Source organism: Phocoena phocoena, chromosome 13, assembly GCF_963924675.1.
Source record: "Phocoena phocoena chromosome 13, mPhoPho1.1, whole genome shotgun sequence".
Taxonomy (NCBI): Eukaryota; Metazoa; Chordata; class Mammalia; order Artiodactyla; family Phocoenidae; genus Phocoena; species Phocoena phocoena.
In genome coordinates, this window is record NC_089231.1 from 19,231,864 (window position 1) to 19,256,879 (window position 25,016).

General features: G+C 41.6%; 1 protein-coding gene across 14 annotated transcripts in view; it reads left to right on the forward strand.

The window, feature by feature from the left end:
- Positions 1–25,016, forward strand: part of TCF4 (transcription factor 4) — a 354,769-nt gene that overhangs the window by 177,871 nt on the left and 151,882 nt on the right. For 12 of the 14 annotated variants that reach the window (XM_065889300.1, XM_065889291.1, XM_065889292.1 and 9 more), the window contains one exon: positions 3,055–3,119. In XM_065889300.1, coding sequence (XP_065745372.1) covers positions 3,055–3,119 — 65 coding nt within the window. Of the gene's footprint in view, positions 1–2,873; positions 2,950–3,054; positions 3,120–25,016 lie in introns of those variants that run through there. The other 2 variants (XM_065889308.1, XM_065889309.1) reach the window with 1 other exon arrangement.

Consider the following 25,016-nt stretch of genomic DNA (forward strand, 5'->3'; position numbering starts at 1 on the left):
ACAATTTACACAAAAGATGTATCTTTTTTTCCCTTGGAAATGAGGTGTCATTGTAAAATGGCTGCTTTTTGTCATTAGGAAATTAGAGGAGTAGATATGATAGGTTTGAGAAGGTGCTTGGGTTTATCCACAGTCCCTGATTATTTTGCTCCCAAACAGAGGTTTGGGCTCTGAGGACAGATTTGTAGTTGAATTTGGGAACAAAAAGATGTAATAAAGTTAAAGGCTTACACTATCAGAATGAAATGTGTTCACTCAGGATCTGTGGAGCGATCTATTTGATGGTAAAAGTGGATGCTACAGATGAAATCTTTACAAGGAGCATAATCCTTAAAAAAAAAAAAAAAAAGAGAAAAAAAAAAGTGCACCTCCCAGCCTCCTGCTGGCTGCGCTGCCTCTTTGGTACCTCACAGACTTCGACAGAGTCCTGGACGGGTGCCCATTGATGTCATGGAAACACTCAAATTACTGAGAATGATTCATGTCTATGCTGGTCTCTTATCCTCCCCCACACAAACAGGAGTAGATTTTTAACCCTGACAACTTGTAATTTGCAGTGAGTTTATTTTTGTATCTGGATAAATATTTTTTAACAAGCAAAATTAAGATTAAGCAGTCTGTATGTGATATGATAGTAAAGAATGCTGGGGCTTTGCAGCCAAGAGTACTTTGGGGACTCTGTGCATCATGAATACATACTCTGATCAGCCCTCGCTCCCCTCCTCTCCCTTCCTACACCCTGTTCTTTCCAGTCCACCTCTCCCTCTCTTTATTGCCCTCCCTTCCTCTCTCTTCTCTCTCCCATTTATTCTTATTCATGCTCTCTCTCTCTCTCTCTCTCTCTCTCTCCTCTCTCACATCCTTACTATTTGCATGGACCCCTTTTACCTTTAAAAGAATGAAAGGAATAGACCTAACTTATATATATATATATATATATATATATATATATATATATATATATGAATTGAGACAAATCCTAGTAGGAGAATTCGTCTCTCCAGGTCTATGTGCTGGAGTTGAGTTGGGAAATAATGCCAGGTGGTGAAATTCTATAGGGGATAGCTTCAGTAATTTCTTCTAGAGAAAGACATAGATAGCCTTTCTTCCTTCCAATTTTTGGAAATTACCAAAACAGGACCACTAGATGTTCAAATTCCTAGGAAGTCAGAGTAAATTCTACCTCATCTATCTTCTTTCTATCTGTCTGCCTTTCTACTGACCTCTCTACCTGCCTTTCTGTTTGCTAAACAAGTGAATATTGTGTCAAAGTGGATCATGTGGTTGTATGGAAGCTTTGTAGATGCGAGAGCTTCAGGAAGGACGCACATCATTTGATAGCTCATAAAAGGTAGAGTTTTTTTCTGTTATCTGTTAGTAATATTTATAAAGAGAAGTTAAAGACTATAAGTAGCTTACATCTGACTTACACAGAAGAGTAAATATGTCTTTATGACCATTTATACTTCTGAAACAGGCAAATGCATCTATTCTTTAATGCAAAATCCTCATACAGTGAAAGGTTATTCTCTTAGACCTCCCAGGACTGACACTGCCTGAGATGGTGTCCTATTTCATTGGAATTGAAACTGATATGGGCATTGATTTTCTACTTTGCACTGAACACTATATCAGGAGTTGGGCGGGGGGAGTGTTTTCCCAAGTTTGAGATTCACTGAAGTCAGTGGAAAAGGTAATACTGGGGAAGAGGGTTAATGTTAAGGCTCAGGTTTGGCTTTCTTCAAAATCATCTTCCATTTTACATATATAGTGACTTACATACAAGGTATGCCTTTGACCAGATAGAAGATTTATCAAAGACACATTCTTTGTGTGGTGTCAGGAAGGCATACTCTAACAGCATTGTCATTGAACTAAAAGATCATAATGAACACTGTTACTTCTAACATTTATCTTAACTTGAGTCGAGGGGGGAAAACTTGGGCATTGTAAACTTCAAAGGATCCATTCAGCCCCTCAAAATACTAGTTTTGAATTTTCCCATTGGAGAAAAGAATAGTATAGTCCTGGGTAAAGAGGACAATGTACCTTAAGCTCTGGTCTTGAAGGAAAACAGTATCCTTCAGTCTTGGGTGGGGTGGGCTTTGTGTTCTGGGCACGTGGGCGGCACTAGCCCTTTTTAATGTCCTGGTATGGATTGTTTTCTGTAAGGACTCTTTACATGTCACTAGGTGTATTCTACTGCTTAGATCTCTTATAATGTGGTTTCATTGTCTTCCTTGCTGATTATTAAGGCTCAGCATACTTTTAAAAGAAACAAATGAGCAGCCTTGATTTTTACCCTTAGATATGGCCAAATAGCATCTGAGCCTTTATCTATCTCTGCAGAGCAGTCTACAGATAAAAATTGGGTTGTTAGAATTGACACAAGACATTGACGTTCCATTATCCCTTGTTCTACTGGTAGAATCTGAAGCTGGGTTCAGAGTGGGCAATTTTTCAAAAGCCCTCTTTCCCAAATGTAAATTCCATGATCATCTTTATCATGATGGACTTTACTCCTGGGAAAGGGAGTTTAAATAAAAGAGAGAGAGAGAGAGAGAGAGAGAGTCCCAGAATTTTGAATAGTTTCTTTGCTTTATTCACCATCTGGAGAGCCCTGATTGATTAGCTTTGGCCTCACCATTAAGTGTCAATATAATCAATGGGAATGACTAGGCTAGGGTCATTACATAGATAATTTGCCTGCTGTGTAAATAAAAATGAAATTGTTTAAATTTTGTGAGAGAGAAAGAAAGTGAAAATAAGGAATGACAATTTGTTTGTTAGAGAAAGTGGAGGCCGTTGGAATGACAGTTTTTGGAAGTGTGGAGCAGTTTGGCTAAGAATAGGAATGAAGGATATTTTTTTTCCAGTTTATCATAGCCAGAGTGAGGAAGTGTTATTCCCTGTCTTGCTTGCATACGTTGCCAGGAGTGCCTACTTTACGTATGTAAACATCGGGGAAGAGAAGTGGATGTCTGTTACCTGGAGGAGATTTTTTTTTTTAAAGAAAAACACAATTTACACTTTTTTTGTTGTTTCTCTTGGCAGGTAAAACAGAAAGGGGCTCCTACTCATCTTATGGGAGAGAATCAAATTTACAGGGTTGCCACCAGGTAAGTGAGAATCTTGCTTTGGGAAAGGGTTGAGAGAGAATGAACCTGGTAAATCACTTTGTTTTGTAAATTAGATGATGCATTTTAGACTGTGGCACTAATGCCCTGAAAATCTGCCGATGCCTGTCTCTTTTTAAAAAGTAATGAAATAACACAGAGCGTGGAAGTCATAAACACCTCATCGTATCAGAATTGTATTCGCTGGCTTGTTGTTATTTTTTTAATCCATCAGCCGGTACCAGTGGCACCGTTTGCAAACCAGCGATCTCGGGTAGAGTGGTTCTATCAAAAGAGTTTATTTGCAATTAAGAACTTAAGAATTTCTTAGACTGGAAATGCTTTGTGCAGCCATGTGTCAGATCCTGGGTTCGGGTGGCTACTGCCCTAAATTATAGTTTTCATAGGGGCTGTAGGATGTTGTGTGAAAACAGGGTTGTATTGAGGGATAAAAATGTCTATGAAAATATGATTTGTTGTCCCTTTTTGTTTCTGAATTGTTTTTGGCTGGAAGTCAAGGCCAGCAGGCTAACAGCAAAGCCGTCTCAAGGGAAGCATGCGTGAGCTAGAAAAATAAGAGTACTTTAATTAAATAATAAAATGCCAGTGTCATACAAAGGTATAGCGTGTGTGTGTGTGTGTGTGTGTGTGTGTGTGTGTGTGTGTGTGTCTGGGCACTCTGCATTTGCATACTTTCAACTCTCCAGAGAAAGCCCAGTTCTAAAAATACTATCCATAGCCCAAAGTGTAAGCTTTGTTTCAAGACAATTGAGTTTTTATAGACGCTTGCTTTTTAATTTCAGTATCGGTACTAATCACATGTTTCAAATCTTATTATTTTTTTCCTCTAAAGATTTAGACTTTCTTTTTCTAAGGGCGTGGGTTTCTTACTTTGGAAAACTCCGGATAGAATTTAATCATCCTCTTTCAGACTCAAAGCTTTCTAGTGTTTTATTATTCACCCAAACAGAAATGTACCTTCTTTTCGTGCTGGGAAGGGAATGCTTGCTCTCCTGAACCCTCTCACCCTCCCGTTTTCTTTAATGATATGGAAAAAAAATCCATTTTGATTTTTTTTTAAAAAAACAACCTGTTTCATGGATCCTGGAAAACGTAAGCAAACAGTTTGAGTCATTAAATAGAGCCTGCTCGAGAAGGTTTCCTTTAGGTATCAGTCAGGGATCACGAAAGGTGGAATTCTGGTGGAGTGGTGGTGTTTTGTCTTGTTTTGTTTTTTCTGGATAGATTTGCATTTTTAAAGTTTACTCCTTTGGCCCAGCCATCCATTCAGTCATATTCGGCATCTGAGAGATTGGTTGTGATGAGGTGAACGGTGCTGGGCTAAGCGCTCCTGCTGCGCTAGCCGCAGAGTACAGTTTATGGCAGTTTGTTTGGAAAGAATTCCGCAGGAAAGAAATTTACAGCCATTCCAGCACAACGGAAACATCTTTGGAATGTGAGTGCAAATGTGCGGGGTAGATAGCTCGGCAGCGAGCCTCCTAGCGCCGAGTCTCTGGTGTAAAGCTCTCAATTCCTGCCGAAGAGCCTGTTCCTGTGTATCTGGTTTCTCAGGGTCAAGGCAGAGGCCGTTTGAGTTTTGGGGGAGAAGAAAGTTGACAACATCCTTCCTGTTCGCTGATGGTCATGGCAGAGGTCTCTGTTTTCGACGGGCCTCTTTTTCTGGTCAATGAGAGAATAGGCTTCCTCGCCCCTGTATCCTTTCTTCCTAATAGGAATTGGCGTGATTCCTCCCAGACACAAAGATTTCCTCTGCTGAGTAAGCGCGAGGCCCCTTAACTTGTGAAAGCATCATCCAGACCGCGTGAGTCTGTCAGTGTATGTGCTGGGACACAGACCCTCCCTCGGTTTGTGGGCAACACTTCCCTCGGGTGAGACTGAAGTTAATTTTTTTGGCAGACACAAGGTGAGAAGTGGAAAGGGGCAGAGGGTGGACTAGAGGTGGACGGACTGGCGTGTGATGGCTGAATGTCTGGGCCTGGGGAATGTCTCCTTTTGAGACATTTGTGTCCAGGAAAATTCTGTTGTATACAGGAGTACGGCTGCATCCGCTTTTCTTAAAAAGTCTTCATAATAGAGCCGTGGAGTGTGGAGATTCTTTCATCCTTATTTCTGCTTCATGATTGTGAGTCTTGCAAGGACCGACTCTCTCTTTGCTTAGCCTGGGCTCAGCAGTGTCCATAAACGGTGTGATCACTTAAGGAGAAAAGCAAAGAGCACAATTTTGGAAATTCCCTGATTGAGGAGATCGGGGCTGGAGAGGAAAAGGGTACATATTTTGAATTTCTGCTTTCGGTGAAATCTGAGACTAGAACAGACCCTAGTGTATCTCCCAGTGAGTGAGTTTCTCTTGTGCCGAATTGTTTTTTGAATCCCTGTCTCCAACACCAGCTATGCAAACCCAAAAGAAAGGCAGAGTCTCGGTGTCTTGGGCTTCAAGTCTAAATAGCAGATCACAGCTGAACCGATTCCCCACTGTGTGGCAAGGTGAGTGACTCGTGGAGAGGCAGCTTTTTGTTTTCTCGTGTTTACTACTTTATAGAGATGCTGGATGGAAGTCCTTTAGATGCTGTGCCCCGAGGGGCTCCAAAAACTGCTTTATCGTATTATAACAGTGTGTCCTGTGGACTTCCAGGGGTGAGCACTGTTACGTATGAACGTGCTTCTTCCAGTTCCAGTAGCCTTTTGTTTGGTGCAGAGAAATAGTGATGGTGAGCAACAGGTAGCCACATGCTGTCCTGGAGAAATAAACTCTTATTTTGAAATGTTTGTTGTTTCAGAATGCATCAGGTTAAAAAAATACATATCTGTCATGTGTCTCTTGAGGATGTACCACTAATAGTGATAGACATGGGACTTTTTAAAAGTGGGTGTCTTAGCTGAGAAACAAAAGCCGGCGGGTTCTTTATTAGCGATTAAATTGTTTTCATTGAAAATGGTAATGGGATGATATGAATTCATTAATGCACTTCCATATAAAATTATCAGAAATGAACTCGGTGACTTTTTCAGCCTTTCGAAATTGTACAGAAAATAAACCCATAGAAACCAAAGTGGCCAAACGGACTTTTTTTAGTTCTCACTAAATATGGCAAAACTAATTTAAATCAAATTGGAGTACGGAAATCACACCCAGGCTTGAAATGTTCTTGCCAAATTGCTACCTCATACTAATTTTTTTTTTTTTTTTACTGGCAGGGAAAATAAAATTTATAATGGAAAGTCTGACTGAAATGAAAACGAGCGGAAATAAAGTTTTTCGCAGGATAGTCCAATCTTAATACGATAACCAATAGCTAATACCTAATGGGCCTCACTGTGCGTGACAAAAGGGAAAAATGTCACTTACTGTTGGCCTCTTTTGCTGCTTTGAATAGGATGTTTGGTGACTGCAAACTTTTTTTGTCTTTCTTAATCTTCTCCGAGATCTACTGTTTTTGAGTGAGGTGGTGATGTCAACACAAATGCTTGGTATTAAGGCAGAAGTTTTCCCCTTAAATGGAAGTTGAGTATTGATTATCAGGAAGTGTTTGTCTTTTCTTTCTGGGAGATAGCTCAAGTCTAAAGCAATGGTTTCTTTATTAGTATCTCCTGGGCAAGGTTTTGTGTGTGTGTGTGTGTGTGTGTGTGTGTGTGTGTGTGTGTGTCTGAGATATGTGGAGAGCTGGGCCCTATCTGAGACCAATTAAAATCTCATCTTATGAGTGGGGCCTTTGCATTTCTGACAACTCCCCAAGTGATTCTAATGTGCAGCTAGGTTTGATGATTTCCTAGAATGTTCTATAGGAATCTACTCTATTTAAAGACTTGTGTTCAAAATCTAGTGTTGCCACTGACCTTGAAAAAGCTTTTAGATTTCTTGCCTTACTTTGGTTTTTCAAGACATAGGAATATATTGCATATGTGCTTCATTTAAAAGGCAGTGAAAATTAGTGATATTCTGAAAATCAGTAAGATGCCTCGAAATCTTTATACAAAACCCCACAACTGAATATCCCAGCCCATATCTTGTTTTCTCTAGTGAAGTCCAAGGCTCTAACCTTATCCACATTCTTTTTCTTTCTCAGCAAGTAATCAAATAGGATTATGCTGATAAAGTTATTTGATGTTTAGATCTTAAAACTGACGGGATTTAAGAATTAGGCCTAATCTCAGATACCTTTGTTAAACTGCAGAAACTTTGCAGCTGTAGAGGACATGTAAAGGTCTTCTCTGTATGTGATTTAGTGCACTCACAAACCAAGTTGTTTTGGATTCATTGAAATTAAACCTATGTAGTTGGTTCTGAAATGAATTATACATTTAAGAATACATTTTCTTCTTTTAGTTCTTTTTATTTTTGATACAAAAAGAACTACAAATTCCTTAATTCTAAAACTTTTGGACCCTTCCAGTGTTTCTTATCTGAAATCAAAATAGAAAGGATATACGCAGAAAAGCTGTGAAATCCTTTGTCTCTTCTTATGAAAATGGCCATTTAGGTCTTGTGGAAGTAGAATACGTCTTGGTATTTAACTTGGCGTTATGGTTAAATGTTTGTTTATAGTGTGCCGTCATTCGTACCTGGTCCTACGTAACCTTCCTCCGAACCTCTTCCATCCATGTATCTGCCTTAGCGCTCTGCTTTGCCTTCGTGGTGCTTTTTGAATGTACCATTATTGATGTTTGTTGAATGCTGGTCTCCACCCAGAGTCTGTAAACTCCCGGAGGGAGGGCAGGGGCCAGGTCGGCTCTATCTTGCCCTATATGAATTCTGTACCTGGCAGGGTGAGGATTGTGACGACCTGAGGCTTATTTCCCCAGCATCACTTTTAGGAATCATTCTGAGAGAGTGAAGGCTGGAGAGCAGTTATAGTGAGCAGCGTTTTCCTGTCTCCGAAAACCAGAAATCATACCCTCTTAAAGAAAGTCCTTTGGAAGCCCTTCCTTCGAAAGTGCAGTGCAGACCCTGGAATGACATAGAGGTCAGATCCTGGAGAGTCACTCGTCACTGACTTTCTTGGCGTTGAGTACTAGCCTGGTGGCCTCACTGTTCTAGGTCTGAAGGTTCCCAAAGGAGGGAATTGGAGATGTTCTTGGTTTCCTTCTAGTGGGTGTGTTATTGGAACCAAAGGTCAGACTCCAGGCCTGTCGTTTTTGAATTTGCTGGTGTGGACGGTGGGACAGAATATTTAAAATCACGATGGTGTCAGAAATCACAGGGACCAAATCTGCAGGGTGATGCCATCGGGACTCTGCCCCCAAGCACTGTTTTTCGGTCAGCAGCTCCTATGTTGTGGGGGCATTGCTATGGTGGGTATGCCCCTCTCCCGACAGCCACCCAACACACACCAAAGGGGAGAATGGAGCCATTTTTTCACTGTGTTGATTAACAAATATTTTTTGGCCCTCAAGTGAAGTGTTAGGTGTAAGGGGGAAAAGCAAAGGAAAGGTCTTATATACCCTCCCTTCGGTCCCCACCAGCAGCTTTCTGGACGTTAAGGGGGAGAATCGAGCACCATTTATTTAATGTACAGAATTTTCTTGAATCTTATATAGTATAAAATTTCAAAAACTCAGAAGAGTTGAAAAAAATAATACAATGAAGTGCCACTTAAACAGTTGTTAATAGTTGTTATATTTGCCTTGGGTGTGTGTGTGTATAAGTATATATATTTTTCAGTGCCCCGTTTTTAAGTGGCAGATCAGATAAGATTTCACCCCTAGATTTTTCATCATGTGTCTGAAAATTAAGAACACTCACCTATTTAACTAAAATACAGTTATCACCCCTAAAGAAATTAACAATAGTTTCCTAATCTAATACCCAATCCAGATGAAAATTTCTTCATTTGTCCCCATGAAGATGGCTTTCATAGCTCCTTTTCCCCCCAGGCATTGCATTTATGCACTGTATCTTGCTTCTGTGTCTCTTTAGAATTTCTTTTAAACTAGAACAGTTCCTGTAACTTTTAAAAAAGTGATATTTACCTTAAAGAGAGCAGGCCAGTTGTCTTGAAAAATATGTCCCCTACTTGAACTGTTGGATTATTTATTTGTGGTGCTGTTTAATTTGTTAATCTATCACTTGTCTTGCCTACAAATTGAAAATTCGGCTTGAAAAGCTGATTCAGACGGAAGTTAAACATTTTGGCCTGAGTATCTCATAGTTAATGCTATGTGCTTCATACTGCGTTTCATCTGGAGGCGTATAATGTCAAGATGTGTTGCTACTGGTAACACTGACTTTAACCACTTGGTAGAAGTGGAGACCCCCAGGTCGGTCCATTGTATAGAAACCTTTTCCCCTTTGTAATTAGCAAACAATCTTTTTTAATATCTTTATTGGAGTATAATTGCTTTACAATGGTGTGTTAGTTTCTGCTTTATAACAAAGTGAATCAGTTATACCTATACATATATCCCCATATCTCTTCCCTCTTGCGTCTCCCTCCCTCCCACCTTCCCTATCCCACCCCTCTAGGTGGTCACAAAGCACTGAGCTGATCTCCCTGTGCTATGCGGCTGCTTCCCACTAGCTATCTATTTTACATTTGGTAGTATTTATAAGGTAAGCTGGGACGAAGTGAGCAAACAATCTTTGTGTTTATACTTTAGCACTGGGCATAGATCCCTGTTCCCCAACAATTTTTGACCTGATGGTTTTAGCATGCATTGATGACACTTGCCTGAACCCAGAGGGTTTTGAACTAGTGATTTTTTTAAAACTCCATCATTCCTTCTACATTTATAGCTGACATTCTTCTTTAAGGAGCTTTATTTCATTGTTCATTTCAGTGCTGTCAATTTCAGTGTTCATACATATACAAGTAAAATGTTAATAATCCTTGTATTAAATATGGTTCCTTACCTGGAGGAGACTGGAAATATTAAAGCATCCTTCAGATTTCTTAAGGTATAGCTTATGGCTCAGGCTAATGGTCAGAAGTGCTTTAATTGCAGGAGGAAAGATGTGATTACAGGCTATGTTTCCTTGTACACAAACTCTAGTGTTCTTTTGCTGAAATTTGGAACCTTGTGGCAATCTCTGTACCCCCACCTATTAGATTAATCTTTTTATAAGCACCAAGGTTTTTCTCAAATTCTCAGATTGCTCCTCTATATTTTAGTAATTGTTCTTAAAGATCTCACAAGGTTGACCATCGGTGGCTGACCGACTGAGTCAGGTGGTTTGCTGTGTTGCCCGATGAAGTAGCTCTGTCAAGGATCACTGAGACAGTGGAGCCATACGTCCACGCACAACCCAGACATGGCTGATGAGTGAATTTCTGAACCTTAGTCTGGGCTCAATGTAGAGGAAGCTGGGGGGACTAATACTAGGTGCCAGTACAAACCCCTGGGGTGATTATTATTATCTTCATTTAAGAATTAAGAAAATGGGGGCTTCCCTGGTGGCGCAGTGGTTGAGAGTCCGCCTGCCGCTGCAGGGCACGCGGGTTCGTGCCCTGGTCCGGGAAGATCCCACGTGCCGCGGAGCGGCTGGGCCCGTGAGCCATGGCCGCTGAGCCTGCGCGTCCGGAGCCTGTGCTCCGCAGCGGGAGAGGCCACAACACTGAGAGGCCCGCGTACTGCAAAAAAAAAAAAAGAATTAAGCAGACCCAAGATCTCACCCTAACTAAGTTTCAGAGCCAGGCTTTGGACTTTAAAATGCCTGGTTTTAAAGCCAGTGCTTTTCCAACTTGGGTTCCCTGAGCCCCGAGCTCCTGGTGAGGTTTCTAAACTCAGAGGTAGGTCTGTATGAGAGCCCATCTGGAAAACCACGTTTGGTAGATTCCAGGCCCACTGGAGAATCTGGGTCTAACACATTGCTTAGAATGGAGTCGCTTCTCAGGGTCAACTGGAACCCTGAACACGGTTGGAAAGGCAGAGAAGAGGGCAGGCCACACGGTTCCTTACAGCCCAGCCTGCTTTTTTTGTTGTTTTTTAAAAATACACCACATGTGCCTATATGAATAATCTATTCTGTAACATCTTCAGAATTAGCATGTGCAATTTCATTAAAACCAATGAAGATTTCCTGTGACAAGGCTGGGGTAGAAGATGCCAATTCACATTTTAGCAACGGCACGAGCACTTTCTTACAAATGTGTGGATTATATCTGGGCCTCTTCCTTTTCGTGCAGTGCAGGCAGAATACGGTTTGCAATTACACAAATTTGGATTCTTCATAGATCAAATGATTGTTCCCCAAATACAAGAACTACATAGAAAGTTCTAAAACAATACTTTTAGCAGGCTTTTAAATGTGACCCCATCATTTTTTTGTTTATGACATTTAACTCACTTTGTCATATATAAAATGACAAATATGTGTTAGAAGTCTAGGCAAGTTTTCTAAACAGTTCAGGACAGGTAACACATAAAAAACCTTTGACGTTGCTTTGAGATGATTTATGAGACACCAAAAACACGGTGTCCTCATATCCTAAATGAAATTTCACCTGAATATTCGGATTAACTTCTCTTTCCTTATGAAAAGTGTTGAGGGGTTTTTAATAACCACTAGCAATTAGGACTACAGTTCATCTTTATACTTTTGACATGTAAAGAGAGAAGGGAAAATCAGTTAATGACTAAACAAACAATTGACTTAATTGTTTTTGAGCAATTGAGGTGTACTTGGTAAAATTTAATCCTGAAATATATCTACCCATCCTGTAGAAGTCACTATAGCCCTATAGCTTCTTTCCATAAAAAAGACAGCAGACTCGCCATTCAGCATCAGAAGAATGCTGAATTTCACTTTTCAATATGAAATGGCAGAAACATTTATTCCTCTGTGTGTGATCATACTTGAAATGGTTCCATCATTAGGAAATGTCTCCTGAAACTCTTAAAACTGAAACCCCAAGTTAAAATAGTGGGAACACTGCAAGTTACCGACAAAACCCCCTAATCTTTTTAGAAGTAAATATTTAAGAAAGGGACAGATATTGAGTCTGCTGCCATGCCTGATAGTGGTAACCTGCTTAGAATTGAAGAACCCCATCCTTTGAAAAATTGTGTGTGTGTGTTCTCAATGTTTATGTGGATTTCTTTACAGATGCTTTCACTCACAGATAAACTAAACTGAGCTTCCTAAAGCAAGTACCTTTTATGTTCATTGTGTTATTTATTATCTAACAGAAGTAATTTCTTGGGAGAAGAAAACCGGCACTAACACATAGTTGCATTTGCTTTAGCATTTCTAGTGCACAAATGTTTTTTCACAGTATGGCACTTGTTTTTATCAGACATTTCTTAATAAAGGGAGAAGTCAAATTTTGATGGGATAGCATCTTTAGACTAGTACTTCCCTAGGTTCTGTTGAATAGAAAATATTATCACAATATATTAACATTCTTATGGTACTTAAGGAAATCTATATATCCCTTCATTCCATTAACCCGTGCCTTCGAAAGACCTCTTCTGGTGAAGGCTTTCTCTGACGTTTTAAAAAAATACCAAATATATCTTATTTTTAACCCACCTCAAAGTCACGTTTACATGAATTTGGGATGAGAATTCAGTGATAAGAAAGCAATTAAGGAAGAACATCCCTGAGGTTTTTCAAGCAGTGACCATCCTCCAGAGCTCTAGACGTAGGGGTCTCTGTGTCGGGGTTTGCCCGTGCGTGCACACAGAATAATCCGAGCTCATTTGTACCACAATAATGAACAGCAGGGCACTGAATCTTTTCAGTTTTATTGGTATTGTATACAGTAAGTTATTAAATTTCATCTCTGTAATACACCTGCAGTAAAATAACAAAACATCGCTGCACTTAAGGAACATGTGTGGTACAGTGCCCTCCCCCATCATTTCACCGCCCCCCCCAAACAGCTGCTTACAGATTTCAAGATCCATTGTATATATTCCCTTGAGCCCACCTCTAATAATCGAGACACATCTGCCATTGCAGTATTATAGGCATATGTAGTTTTATTGAAAACTATACCTGTAAAAAATTAAATAACTCCTACCTCAATTAAATTGGCAAGATACCTTTTGCATATTGCAGACCTCCTGAGCCCCAGCGAGTTCATTTTATTCTTATATTACAAATCACTAAATATGTTATTTTTATTTAGCTAAGTAGCTAGCTCTTCTCATACTCCGATGATAAGTTTCTTTCATTTTTTTCTTACTTTTGTTTTCCTTCTCCCTTCATCTTTACATATAAAAAAAAAGTACCACACAAGCTACAGGAAGGAAACATTGAGTCTGACTACCATCAACACGGTATAAATAAAGTCAAAGGGAAAGGATCCTAAAATGTACCTCTAATTCTGAAGTGACTATTAAATAAAAATAAAGGTTACAAAATCGCGATCAAAACCTTAACTCATTTTGTGCTTTCATAGAGATTTTTACAAGCCTCTCTGAGATCCGTTTGATCATCCTAATAGCAGAATAGGAAATAATATGAAGAGGGAATGAGTTAGTAGGTCATACAAGTCATATATACGTAGATTCCTATTGGATTAAATCCCTTACCTTAACATGTATATTTTGTTGAAGATTGGGTCAGTAATGATGGCTGTAAAATAATTTTTATCCAAACAGAAATAATAGTAAAATATTCACTGAAATAAACTAAGCATAACCTTATTCCCACTTAAGGCATGTAGGGTGTCAGTATATATTACATGGTTATATAATAGTGAGTATGAATAGTTATTCATCAGGAGTTAATCATGCTACTCTTACAGTGAATATCTAAGAAGAAACGTTTACAAATTTGCTTCATATAGTCATGGAAAAATCTAAAGACAACATGCCGACTCTGTGAATAGGAAGAAAACTATGTACCCTTTTGGGAGAATATGAAGGTTACTCATTACATGGTATCATAGAAAGCATGTTTTGTGCTCTTCAAAAGGACTGGATGTGAAAGGGACAGAGGGAATGAGAGCTGGGTCCCTGACCCAAAGCGAGTTTAGACTCAGAAAATATCCTCTCATGACAGTTGAAAGGTAGATGGTTTCACAGGATGAAGTGAGAGAAAAATGTTAATGATAGTTACCGTAGAGAAGAGAGAAAATCAGGTAGCGTTACTGATCACCAGTCCAGATTAAAAACGGTTGCATGTTTCAATGATGAATTTTCTTTTTTTGATAAGAATATTGCTTAAAACCAATGGTTATTTGGTTCCATTGGGGGCTGCCTGGACCTACGAGATTTTGTTCAGTCTGTGATAAGCTAGGATATTTTCTGCACCTCTTATGTTTCACAGGATTCAAAGCCTAGTATGGGCACAAGCCTGAATCCTAGAGTCTTAGGGTCATTGCTTACAATTAAGTTCTAAAACCCCAAGAGAATCAGAATTCAAGATCTTAGAAGTATTTCAACTTTATAAGTTTTTTTAGTAGAAAAATGCGTTATAAGTTCTAAACAAACTTTTCACACACAACTCATGCACAAGTTGGAGAATACAGCTTGACTCAGGCTATACCACTCCTTTGAAGTCCCCATCAACTCAACCTGTTCTTCCTTGGATGTGATTCACTCCTGTGGAAAGATCTATTACCAGTACTTTTGAACTGTGAAGTCTGTCTGTCACTCTGAGCTCTGCAGTTCGGAACTGTCATGTGTAGAGTGACTGGTACGACATAACATCAGAGGTGGTAAAAGATTTGCTATGGACAGTGACATGTGACAAAGAAGAATGTCAACAGCTGCTACTACTGACGTTGTCCCTCAAGGAGTCTTTCTGCATCTCTGCCATTTAACTGTCTCAGCCAGGGAGTCACTAACGTGGACCACTTTCTCTCATTCCTACTCCCACTTAGCTACCAAGTAAGATTTGCTTGAATATGTTTTCAGAGTGCAAATTGTGGGTGCCATTTTCTCAATGGAAAGAATATTTAAGTTTGGTGTTTCGTGTGTCGGGAAAGGGATTATCCTTTGCTTTATTTCTAGGAGAACTTCTGCTCTATTCCCTATGGCAGAAGACACATCCCCCCTATCATTCGTGGACTCCAGACTGTCTCTGTTTCCTACTTCATTACAAAGCAGATTTTCATTTCACCATACCCTAGCTAACTCTGGTACCCCCTCAGACTTCATAGTATGCCTGCAGAAGTACCCACAGAACCAAGATTGGAGGCTCCTGTGGAGTCCGTCCGCTATGTCCCCTTAGTTACCTGGCGCAAATCATTTGATCAGGGCTCTAGATACTTACACGTATTGTTCTAGAAGTAGAATGCAGACATCCTAGGTCAGCTCTGTAGAACCTTAGTGAGCAAGTGGAACATATCAGAACATTCAACAATACTGTATTCCACCACACCTTCAGCTGGGTGTTTAATAAATATTTATCGTGAAATAGCACCCCACCCCCACCCCCCAAGGTCATGCTATCGCTGTCTCGGGAGAGGGCTTGAGCTGATAATAGCGTAGTCACCTAATCTGAGGCTCTAACACGTAACTTTTCACGTTGACGTTCTCACATCTGTTCGGATATATTTTTCAAGGGGCTAGAGTAAAATCTGGCAGTTACCGATGAGGTAATTCACCTCAGGTGTTGTGCTTTTGACCTTGAATTTTATTGATTGAACTTCCTCTCAGGATTAGTCTTTCCATCTGTGTCTGTTGGCTTGGTGACTGTCCCCCAGCCACCGTCCTAGATTATCCTGTCTCCCCAACCCCATAAGCCCGCAGTTTTCAGATCTGGTCCATTCTGCTCCCTATAGCAATAGACCCACTCCGTCCCCCGCATCCCCGTCACCACTGTTGCTGTCCCCACCCCTCCACTTCCCTCTACCTCCACCTTCCCACTCTCACAAGGCTGCTGGAGTGATTGTCTCCAAAAATCCCCAGTGCTGTTATGCCCTTGCTTAGCATCCCTCCATGGCTTTGGGGACCCAGCCTTAGCGTCTTGAATGGGATTTAGAGAGCCTGGCCCCTGCCTCGGCCTTCAGCCTTGGCCTTCACACTCACCACTCACATCTCGTGTTCCAGCCGTACTGAGCTGCCCGCGCTGCCCTTGAGGGCTCTTTCACGGTCCTCTCTGTCTTTACAAGGGCCCTTCCATTGGCCTGGAATATCTTCCTCCTGCCTCTCATTCTCCTCTCCTTATATTCCTTTACCGGATAACTCACACTCTGTGTCCAGGATCCAGCTCACGCATTGTTATATCCAGGCCAGAAGGAGGGGGGCCCTCCTCCATGCTCGGGTAGCCTCTGATGCACTGTGCTCTCCCAAGCGTTGTCACGCTCTCTACGGGCAGAGAGGGCCCAGGACCAGGCCTGTACTCTCTCCCGAATGCCTCATAGGGGACACTCTGTTTGCTTGAGAGTCAGTGGATGGATGAGTAAGCGAATAAATGAACCAACAACAATAACAAGTTATATAACTTGTGACCCCGGTGGGGTAGGAACTCTTTTTAACCCCCATTTTATTGATAATGAAACAGAGACTCAGAGCGATTTTGTCACTATTAATAGTAAGTGGCAGAGGTGGGACTAGGGGACAAAGTCCTTTGGCTCCAGATTTATCATTTTCTCTATTGCTTCTTTATCCCTGGATAAAGTTGGTGAAGCTTTTTGTCATCGCCGGTAGCCCACAGGGTCTTCTCATAGATGGTTCTAGCTCTCTTCTCACTGTTAACTTAGGTACCATCCAGCTTCCTGCACTGAGACCTCTTTCTGTCAGTAGGAAAGACTGCGTTTCTAAAGAGGATATGATGACCTCCACAATCTATATATCAAGAGTATTGTCCTTCGAGGGCCAAGAAAGAATATTTTGAATGTCTCCCATAAGGAACTCCAAATCGCGTACAGTGTGGTGCGTATTTCCTGCGTTGTCTGTTACCTGTCAGTGGCAGTACCTCTCTACTCCACTGCTGAAAGGACCATGGTCCACCTGATAATGGAAAGGCTTTGAAGCTCAGGGGTGAATGTAATACCAACTGTGTTTCTGTCACTCAGGTTTCATCCTCCCTCACTGACCCTGGTCCATCTTGCTTGGCAGAGGGTGGGTAGGCAAAGGGAAGAAGTGGATGAGTTGAGTAGATAACGGTTTGCTTCTCCCTGTTTCCTGCACAGAATTCTTTTCCTCATATCCTTGAGGTAGGACATGGAAAAAAAATGATGATAATGAGTTTTATGTCAGTGTATAATTTTGAAATCTTTAGGACGGATTGTTACAGTAAGAAAGGACCTAAATGTCACCTGGTGCCCAATGCTGCTTAGTAGCAAATGGGAAACTAAGGCTCAGGGATGTTAAGAGACTTGTCAGCATCACACAGCAGACTTCATTCATGTGGACCCACACAAAACAGTTAGAATTCCAGTCTCAGGTAACACTGAAATTTTACTTGATGTCTTTGTAGCCTCTTTCTTCCAAAGGCCACGGGGCCACCCTAGACTACGAAGTGATAGCCAGAAGTAGTTGGAAATACATCCTGAAGAAATTTCTAGACCAGTGTCCCTTTGTTCTGCTACCACTGAATCGCACTGTCGTGGAGCCAGAGGATGTTGTTTGCTTGTAAATACTGAGTTTTTGAAATGTCACCGTAACACTGGAAAAACGTTGTCTCAGAAGGTTACCAAAGTGACGGAATCCCGACATTGTAAATACGAGCCAACACAAGTACTCATAAATGACAGGAATGAAATATACTTGACTAAATCCATAATAATCACTGATAACACTGTTTACCCTCAGTGACCAGGAGCTGTGAACTTGGATAAAAAGCACATGTGAGCAGATATCATTCATGTGTCTGAGCCTCTAGCCATTCCAGAATATTTTGATGGAAAAGATCCCTAAATATGTAAAAGCTTTGCAATAACTAAGAAGCAAGTGTGCAAGATAGGGTGTCAGGCAGCCCTAATGGAACTGGAGAGAGAGGACTGATGAGATGGCTATTGTTCTGGTCAGAGCCAAACTGTGAGCCTGGCCGAGCGGGAAGGTCAATACTCTTATTTTCAATACGTGTGATTCCTAGAAGGTCCATTTGCCACAAACAAGAGCTTACGCACGTGCCATGTTCTTGAGAGAAAGAAGCTGTGGAATGAACTTACGGATGAAAAGCGTCAGAGCAACAAAGGCAGACCATGAAAGTCTGAACTAGGCTTGCACTTGAGCAGGACAGTTAGGTGGTCCAACTCCCTCCAGTCCTAATTTCTCTAGAGCCCGGGCTTTTTCTTTTTCTTCTTCTTCTTTTTTTTAAATATTCATTCATTCATTCATTTGGTTGCGCTGGGTCGTTGTGGCACACGGGATCTTCATTGCCACGTGCAGGATCTTTAGTTGTGGCACGCGGGATCTTCGTTGCCACATGCAGGATCTTTAGTTGCGGTATGTGGGATCTAGTTCCCTGACCAGGAATTGAGTCCGGGCCCCCTGCATTGGGAGTGTGGAGTCTTAGCCACTGGACCACTAGGGAAGTCCTCTGGGCTTTTTTTAAATAATAACTTCCTCCTTTGGGGAAATGATTGCTTTCTTCCCTCTTCTGTTCTGACGTTAAAATGGTGCCTGGATGTCAAAGGCTCCAAGAAGAGATGCCTGAGGTGGCAAGCCAGTGTTCCCTTAGCCTCTGTGATGTGGCTACTCTTGCTGTTCCAAGCACCCCTTTGGTCCCCATCTCCCCAGGGGACAGTGGAGACTGCATGACAGTGGGCTGGACCCTCGCAGTATTTCAACTGGTAAAAGAGAGCTCCAGCTGGTGAAAGAGATAGGGGAGTGACGTGGCCCAGGGGCTGCTCCCATCACTGCTCTGAGCTGTGTACAGGGAAGAACTGGGTTTGCCCTGAATGACCTCCTTGGTTTTCATATGTATGCAAAATACTTTTTCTTTTTCCTTGACGGACTGCCATATTGTTAGATTCTTTTTTCATAGTAAGCATCGCTTTCTTAACTAAAAATAAAAGGCCGAATTCGATATTAGAAATACTCAGTGCTGATGAAATTTGGGGAAAACTACAATATTATATATCGCAAACTGACATTTGACCCAGAAATTATAGTGGTTCTGCTTCTTGAATTTTTATGCTTAGCAAAGATTTCGTAAGGGGGAAAAAGCTTTCTATCAGAAGGCGCCCATTTTGGTATTAGCTGGAACAGTGGTGAAGAGTTTGAAGTGATCTGAGAGTCCAAGGCTGTGTGATGTTGGTGCATTTTGGTGTCCATGGGTGGGGTCTATGTGGATGATAATACAGCTTTCAAACAGCATGGGCAGAGGAGGGAGCAGAGCGTCCCAAGCCCTTAGAAACTCACTGGCTGGCTAGCATCCTGATGACATGGCCATTCACCCTGCCATGGGGATTCCCTGGGTGGGGACCCAGTGTGCTTCTTGAGTTACCTGGCAGCTGGCAGGACGCAGGGCCTGCTGTCCTGGTTTGACTGATAAGCTGTAGGTGTTGGTGTTGGAGAGACGGTGGCCAGTCTCAGGCTCTGTCCTAGAACTGTTCCTGCTTGTTGCTTACGATTGCAGGTGCAGGTTGAGTAGCTTCTCACACTTCCTCTCAAAGAAAGACAGCTTTGTCTTCCAGGGATGAGCAAGAAGACAGTGGCCCTGCGGACGTTCTGCAGCAGGGTCACCCTGTGCTGATGGTCTTACTGCCTTTTCTGTCCGGGCTTTGACAACTGTAGGTACCTCCAAGGTTCTTGGAGCTGGAGCAGAGCTGGAAAAGCCTTGAATTTGGACTCTTTCTTGGACTCTCAAAAGACGAAGGACACTCATCCCCAGTATCTCCTCTTCCCACTTCTCTTCACTCTTTCATGATCTTTTAAAAATGATTTTATAAAAACCTTGAGGGGTTTTATTTTCGGCACAGCAGGTGGATTGGACTCTTGGTTGGGGGATCTAAGGAAGAAGAGTCGAATGAACGTGGTCAGGACACAGGGTGGCTGTGGAAGGTCTCTGCTACCTGAAGGTCCCTTTCAGTGAAGTAGTAATTTGTTAATTCGTCTTTATCTAAAGTAGACTTCTGCTGTTTTAGCTTCCAGACTGCAGGTGGACAGCCACAAATTCGACTCTGTATCCACTTTGCCTGTCTCCCCTTGTTTTGCTTCCTGATTCGCTGCTTCCAACCAGCTGTTCTTCTAGAAACCAAAGAGAAGTAAAAGAGCAGGGAGGAGAGAGAGAGAGATTGGTATTTTGACTATCAATGGGTAAAAATATCCATCAGGCTCATAAGGTAGCTCCTTAGTGAATTTAGCATTTGTTTATTAGTTTAGAGGGAATATCTTTGAGCTAAAGAGTTAGCTAATTAAGAAAATCAGTGGAAGATTTGAGGAACTCAACATTTCCTGTCTCCAGATCCCCTGAGTTTCTCCCTTCAGCTCTACTTCCCAATTCATTCCACCCTACCCCCACTCCTAATATTTATTTTAAAAATTAAAAAAAAAATGTATTTATCTTTGGCTGCGTTGGGTCTTTGTTGCAGTGCACGGGCTTCTCACTGTGGTGGCTTCTCTTGTTGTGGAGCACGGGCTCTAGGTGCGTGGGGTTTCAGTAGTTGTGGCACACGGGCTTCAGTAGTTGTGCACGGGCTTAGTTGCTCCGCAGCATGTGGGATCTTCCTGGACCAGGGCTCGAACCCGTGTCCCCTGCATTGGCAGGCAGATTCTTAACCACTGCGCCACCAGGGAAGTCCCCTAATATTTAAATATTTGGTAAAGCTCAGAATTTTAGCCTCCTCTACCAGGATCTAGCCCCAAATTGCTCTCTCTGGTGGCTAGAGGGACAAAAGACAAGATGGAGAATGGGGAAGAGGTGGGGTGGATCATTTTGCCTCTTGTCTAATACATATGTCTGGTTACCTATAATGCGTATCGCTGTGTCAGTATCAGTGTGAACCAGCTCTGAATAGGTTAGTCTATCACTTTGTTTTCTTTTGGGTCATTTCGCTGCAGGGATTTCTTTTCCTATTCTTGTTTATCAGTTTCCTGTGGTGTGATTTTTTTTTTTTTTTTTTTTTGTGGTACGCGGGCCTATCACTGCTGTGGCCTCTCCCGTTGCGGAGCACAGGCTCAGCGGCCATGGCTCACGGGCCCAGCCGCTCCACGGCACGTGGGATCTTCCCGGACCGGGGCATGAACCCGTGTTCCCTGCATCGGCAGGCGGACTCTCAACCACTGCGCCACCAGGGAAGCCCTGATTTTTGTTTTTACGCATATTGTATTGAGGCTTTCTCACAGACCTCATCACACCGGGGTGGGCGAGTGAGAGAGACACATACACGTAGAGACTGAGAAGAGGGTAGCTGAAGACTGTACATGCTGTCGCCTCGTGGGCTGATGTGAGTAGTGCTGGGAAGGGCTGTGATTTTATAGGCAAGCTGATTAGCCAAGCGCTTGTCACCTCCACTGCCGCTCATTGTCCGGCCAAGTGTGAGTGTGCCTTCTAATCGACAGCTGTCTGTGTCAGAGGGCCATCTTGTGTTCTTTTCATTTTGACTGAACACAGCAGAGATATGTGCAGAGTTCTCTGCAGCTCTGACAGGGGTGCCCTGCCTGCCAGCCCTCAGACACAGGAAGCAGCATAACTGAAGAGCTCAGAAAAGAACATTAACCCATTGGCCATCTCGGTTTGGGATATTTTGGCCAAAAAGAAGTCTCTTTTTGAGGATACTACCTGGCCATCTAAGGTTGAGAAAAACATGAGATCCAATGTCTTGATGAACTGAGCTGGTATAGTGTAAAATGTCTTGGTAGTTTTTGGCCCATGGGGTTTCAGTTGATCTGGGTTTATGTGATAGGATGAAAAACTCGTTTTCAGGGTACACCCAGTATTTCATGGTGGGGTTAGGCAGAAGCAGAAGCGTATCTTAATCCTAGGTTCACAGCAATAGCGTCTTCTTTGAAGGTCATAATGGGACATTTGGCTTGTGTAGCAACAGTAATGCTTGGGACATAAGTGGTTTGGGATGAGGTGGAACTCTTGTTCTTTTCCTGCCAAACCTGACACTGCCCTGTCTGGGGCAGATTGCAGAATGTCCCTGAGATCATAACCACGCTACTTCATGGAATGTAGCTAACTTTACAGACATATGGACTGCCTGGCTAGGGCATTTCCTATAAAACTTAGAGATACTGAGCTGGACTTTCGGGATGCGGAAAGAGTTTAAGTTATTATACACATTTCAGCACAGGAGTTATACTGTTTAATTCTTTGCTTGGCCATAGTGTCTTCCCATGAAGCTGTGTTTATTGGAGCATCTACTAGGGTTGGTACTACATGCAGGGCTTGGTTTTGAATGAGTCACACCGGGAATGCTTCCTAATTTGGGAATGATTTAGTGGTATCTTAAGTTTAACAAGAGGAAAATATTTCATTGCATTCATTAAAAAAAAAATTATTGAGAAAGGGACAGCGTGAGGGAATATTGAATACATTGCTTTTACTCTTTCTTTGATTTACAGAGTTCTTCTCATTCATTATTTACAACTTAACGAACCTTTGTCACTGAACCTGGGTGAGAAGGAATATCTAAGAAACCTTGAGTAATTTGTTTCAGACTCTCTGTCCCATTTGAAGGACACTGTTAGAGAAAGGTATTCTTATTAAGTTAGTTGGAGGAAATTCAGACAAGTAGACAAAAAAGACTCCTCTTCTAAGTTGTCCTTTGTAAACTAAGGTAGGAATAATCGAGCAGAATGTTTCGAATCTAGCAGCGTATAGACTGGAGGTCAGGGAACTGAGTTCTTATCCTGCCTTCAGCATTGTTTAAGGCTCAGTTTCTACCTCTTGAAAATGAAGCCTTGGCCCAGATAGTTGATGAGACACCTTCTAGCTCCCCATGTCTGTGACTGTCAGAATAGGGAATGAGGCGGGAGAGTACGTGCTGGTAGCCTTCAAACATTTCAGAAACGTTTTGACACGTTCCCCAAACTGCATGGATAAGGCAGCAGCTCTTTGCCCTTGAAAAGAATAAGAAATACAGAAAGTATTCAAGAGCCACATATTTTGCCTGCATTGTGTTTTCTTCCTAATTTCTGTTTAGTATAAATGATAAATAATTTGCCTTAAAAAAAAGTTTAGTGAGTATGACGCGGGTGCAGAGAGAGGGTTGAGTCCAATGGGACTCACGACCTACCTGCATCGTTACGATTCCTCTTGGAGGATGGTTTTGTCCAAGGTGTTGGGCGTGTGCTGGGCCAAAGCCTTACGGTGCAACACTCGATTCTAAGACACCTTTTTCACATGTTAACATCTCAGAAACTTATGGCATGCCAATTTAATTGGCGACTTTTTTTTTTCTTTCTTGGTGGTTAATAGATAATGATGTATCTTACATTCAATGGCATGTTTGATGAAATACAATTCTAAGAGAAACAAACATTTTTTTAAAACTAAAAAAGGCTACGTGACTTCTTTACTTCATTGCTGCCTAATGCTGTGAATGTCCTTTTTAATCACTTTGAAGAATCCAGATTGCCTTAGGAAGGCAATTCATGGACAAAGTTTACCCTCCTAGAACTCTGCACTTAATGCACATTTGAGGAAGGAGGAAATACGTTCTCATAGTCCTCGTGTAGAAGGAATATTCTGAAACTAAGTTAGCAACTTCCACTCCTTGGCTGTTATCACATTTGTTCCCCAGAAATTTCTAGAATGTTCTTTCTTTCTGGAATCATTCTAGTTATATTGAGTCGGAGATGCCAGATATCTTGTTCAAAGGAAGGTAAAGTGTCTTTGTCAATTTCCAAGCTGAAACTGTGAGTCAAAGTTGTCAGTAAATCACTTAGACTTTATTTTTTTATTCACTTGCTTTTAGAGTTTGTTGATACTTTAGAGATCATCTAATCCAACTCCTCATTTCACTAATGAGTACATGAAGGTAAATCACTTTGTCCAAGCTTTCGTCAAATAGAACCTGGCTAGCCTGATGCTCATTTGTGGCATTCTTGCCTCTAAGATCCCTACAGTGTAAGGAAAATGGGATCGGCTACAAAACGTGTTATGTACATTTTTTTTTTAATGTACATCTTTTGTTTGTGTTTTGAGTGTTACACTTGTATTTATCTGGGTGAATATACTTGGGTTCCTTTGGTTTGTGTCTCAGAACACTACACTTGTTTTTCTGCCTGCTACACATTTAAATTCATAGGTCATTTCACAAGGGACAGAAGCCACACTTGTAATATACGACTGAATATATACCACCCTTTATGTTATAGTAACATCAGTCGATCATTTCTTAGTGAACCCTGTGATGGTTGAGAAAGCCAAAGCAGTAGGCTCGGGGGCTGCAAGTTTTAGCATAAAAATTGTCCAGTGCAAGCTGATGTTACAGTGACTTACAGAGGCCTTGGCCTTGTTTTGTTATTTCTCCAACCTGTTTGTTTTCACCTTTGAAATAATCTGGATTTAGTTTTTCCTTAAAAACAAAACCAAAAATCTTTAAGGTCTTTAAATGTGAACCCAATTGGAATACATTTCATGTGAATGTCATACATATTCATGTATTAAATATTGATGTAAATGACATTTTAAAATTTAATAATGATTTCCCAAGACACTTCACCCTATTTGCTTTGAAACTGATGTGATGAGAAGAGAGTTAAATCTTAATGATTTATTTTTAGTCAATTAACGGACGATTTAAAAAAATAGATATATTTTGTTTCAAATCCCTCATTGAAAGAGATGTCTAAAGTAATATAATGCTAACATTTTTTTTTTTTTTTTTTTGTGGTACGCGGGCCCCTCTCACTGCTGTGGCCTCTCCCGTTGCGGAGCACAGGCTCCAGACGTGCAGGCTCGGCGGCCATGGCTCACGGGCCCAGCCGCTCCACGGCATGTGGGATCTTCCCGGACCGGGGCGCGAACCCGTGTCCCCTGCATCGGCAGGCGGACTCTCAACTACCGCGCCACCGGGAAGCCCAATGCTGACATTTTTAATTTTAAAAATTCTTTCACATTTTTAATTTTATTTTTTCCAGCTTTAT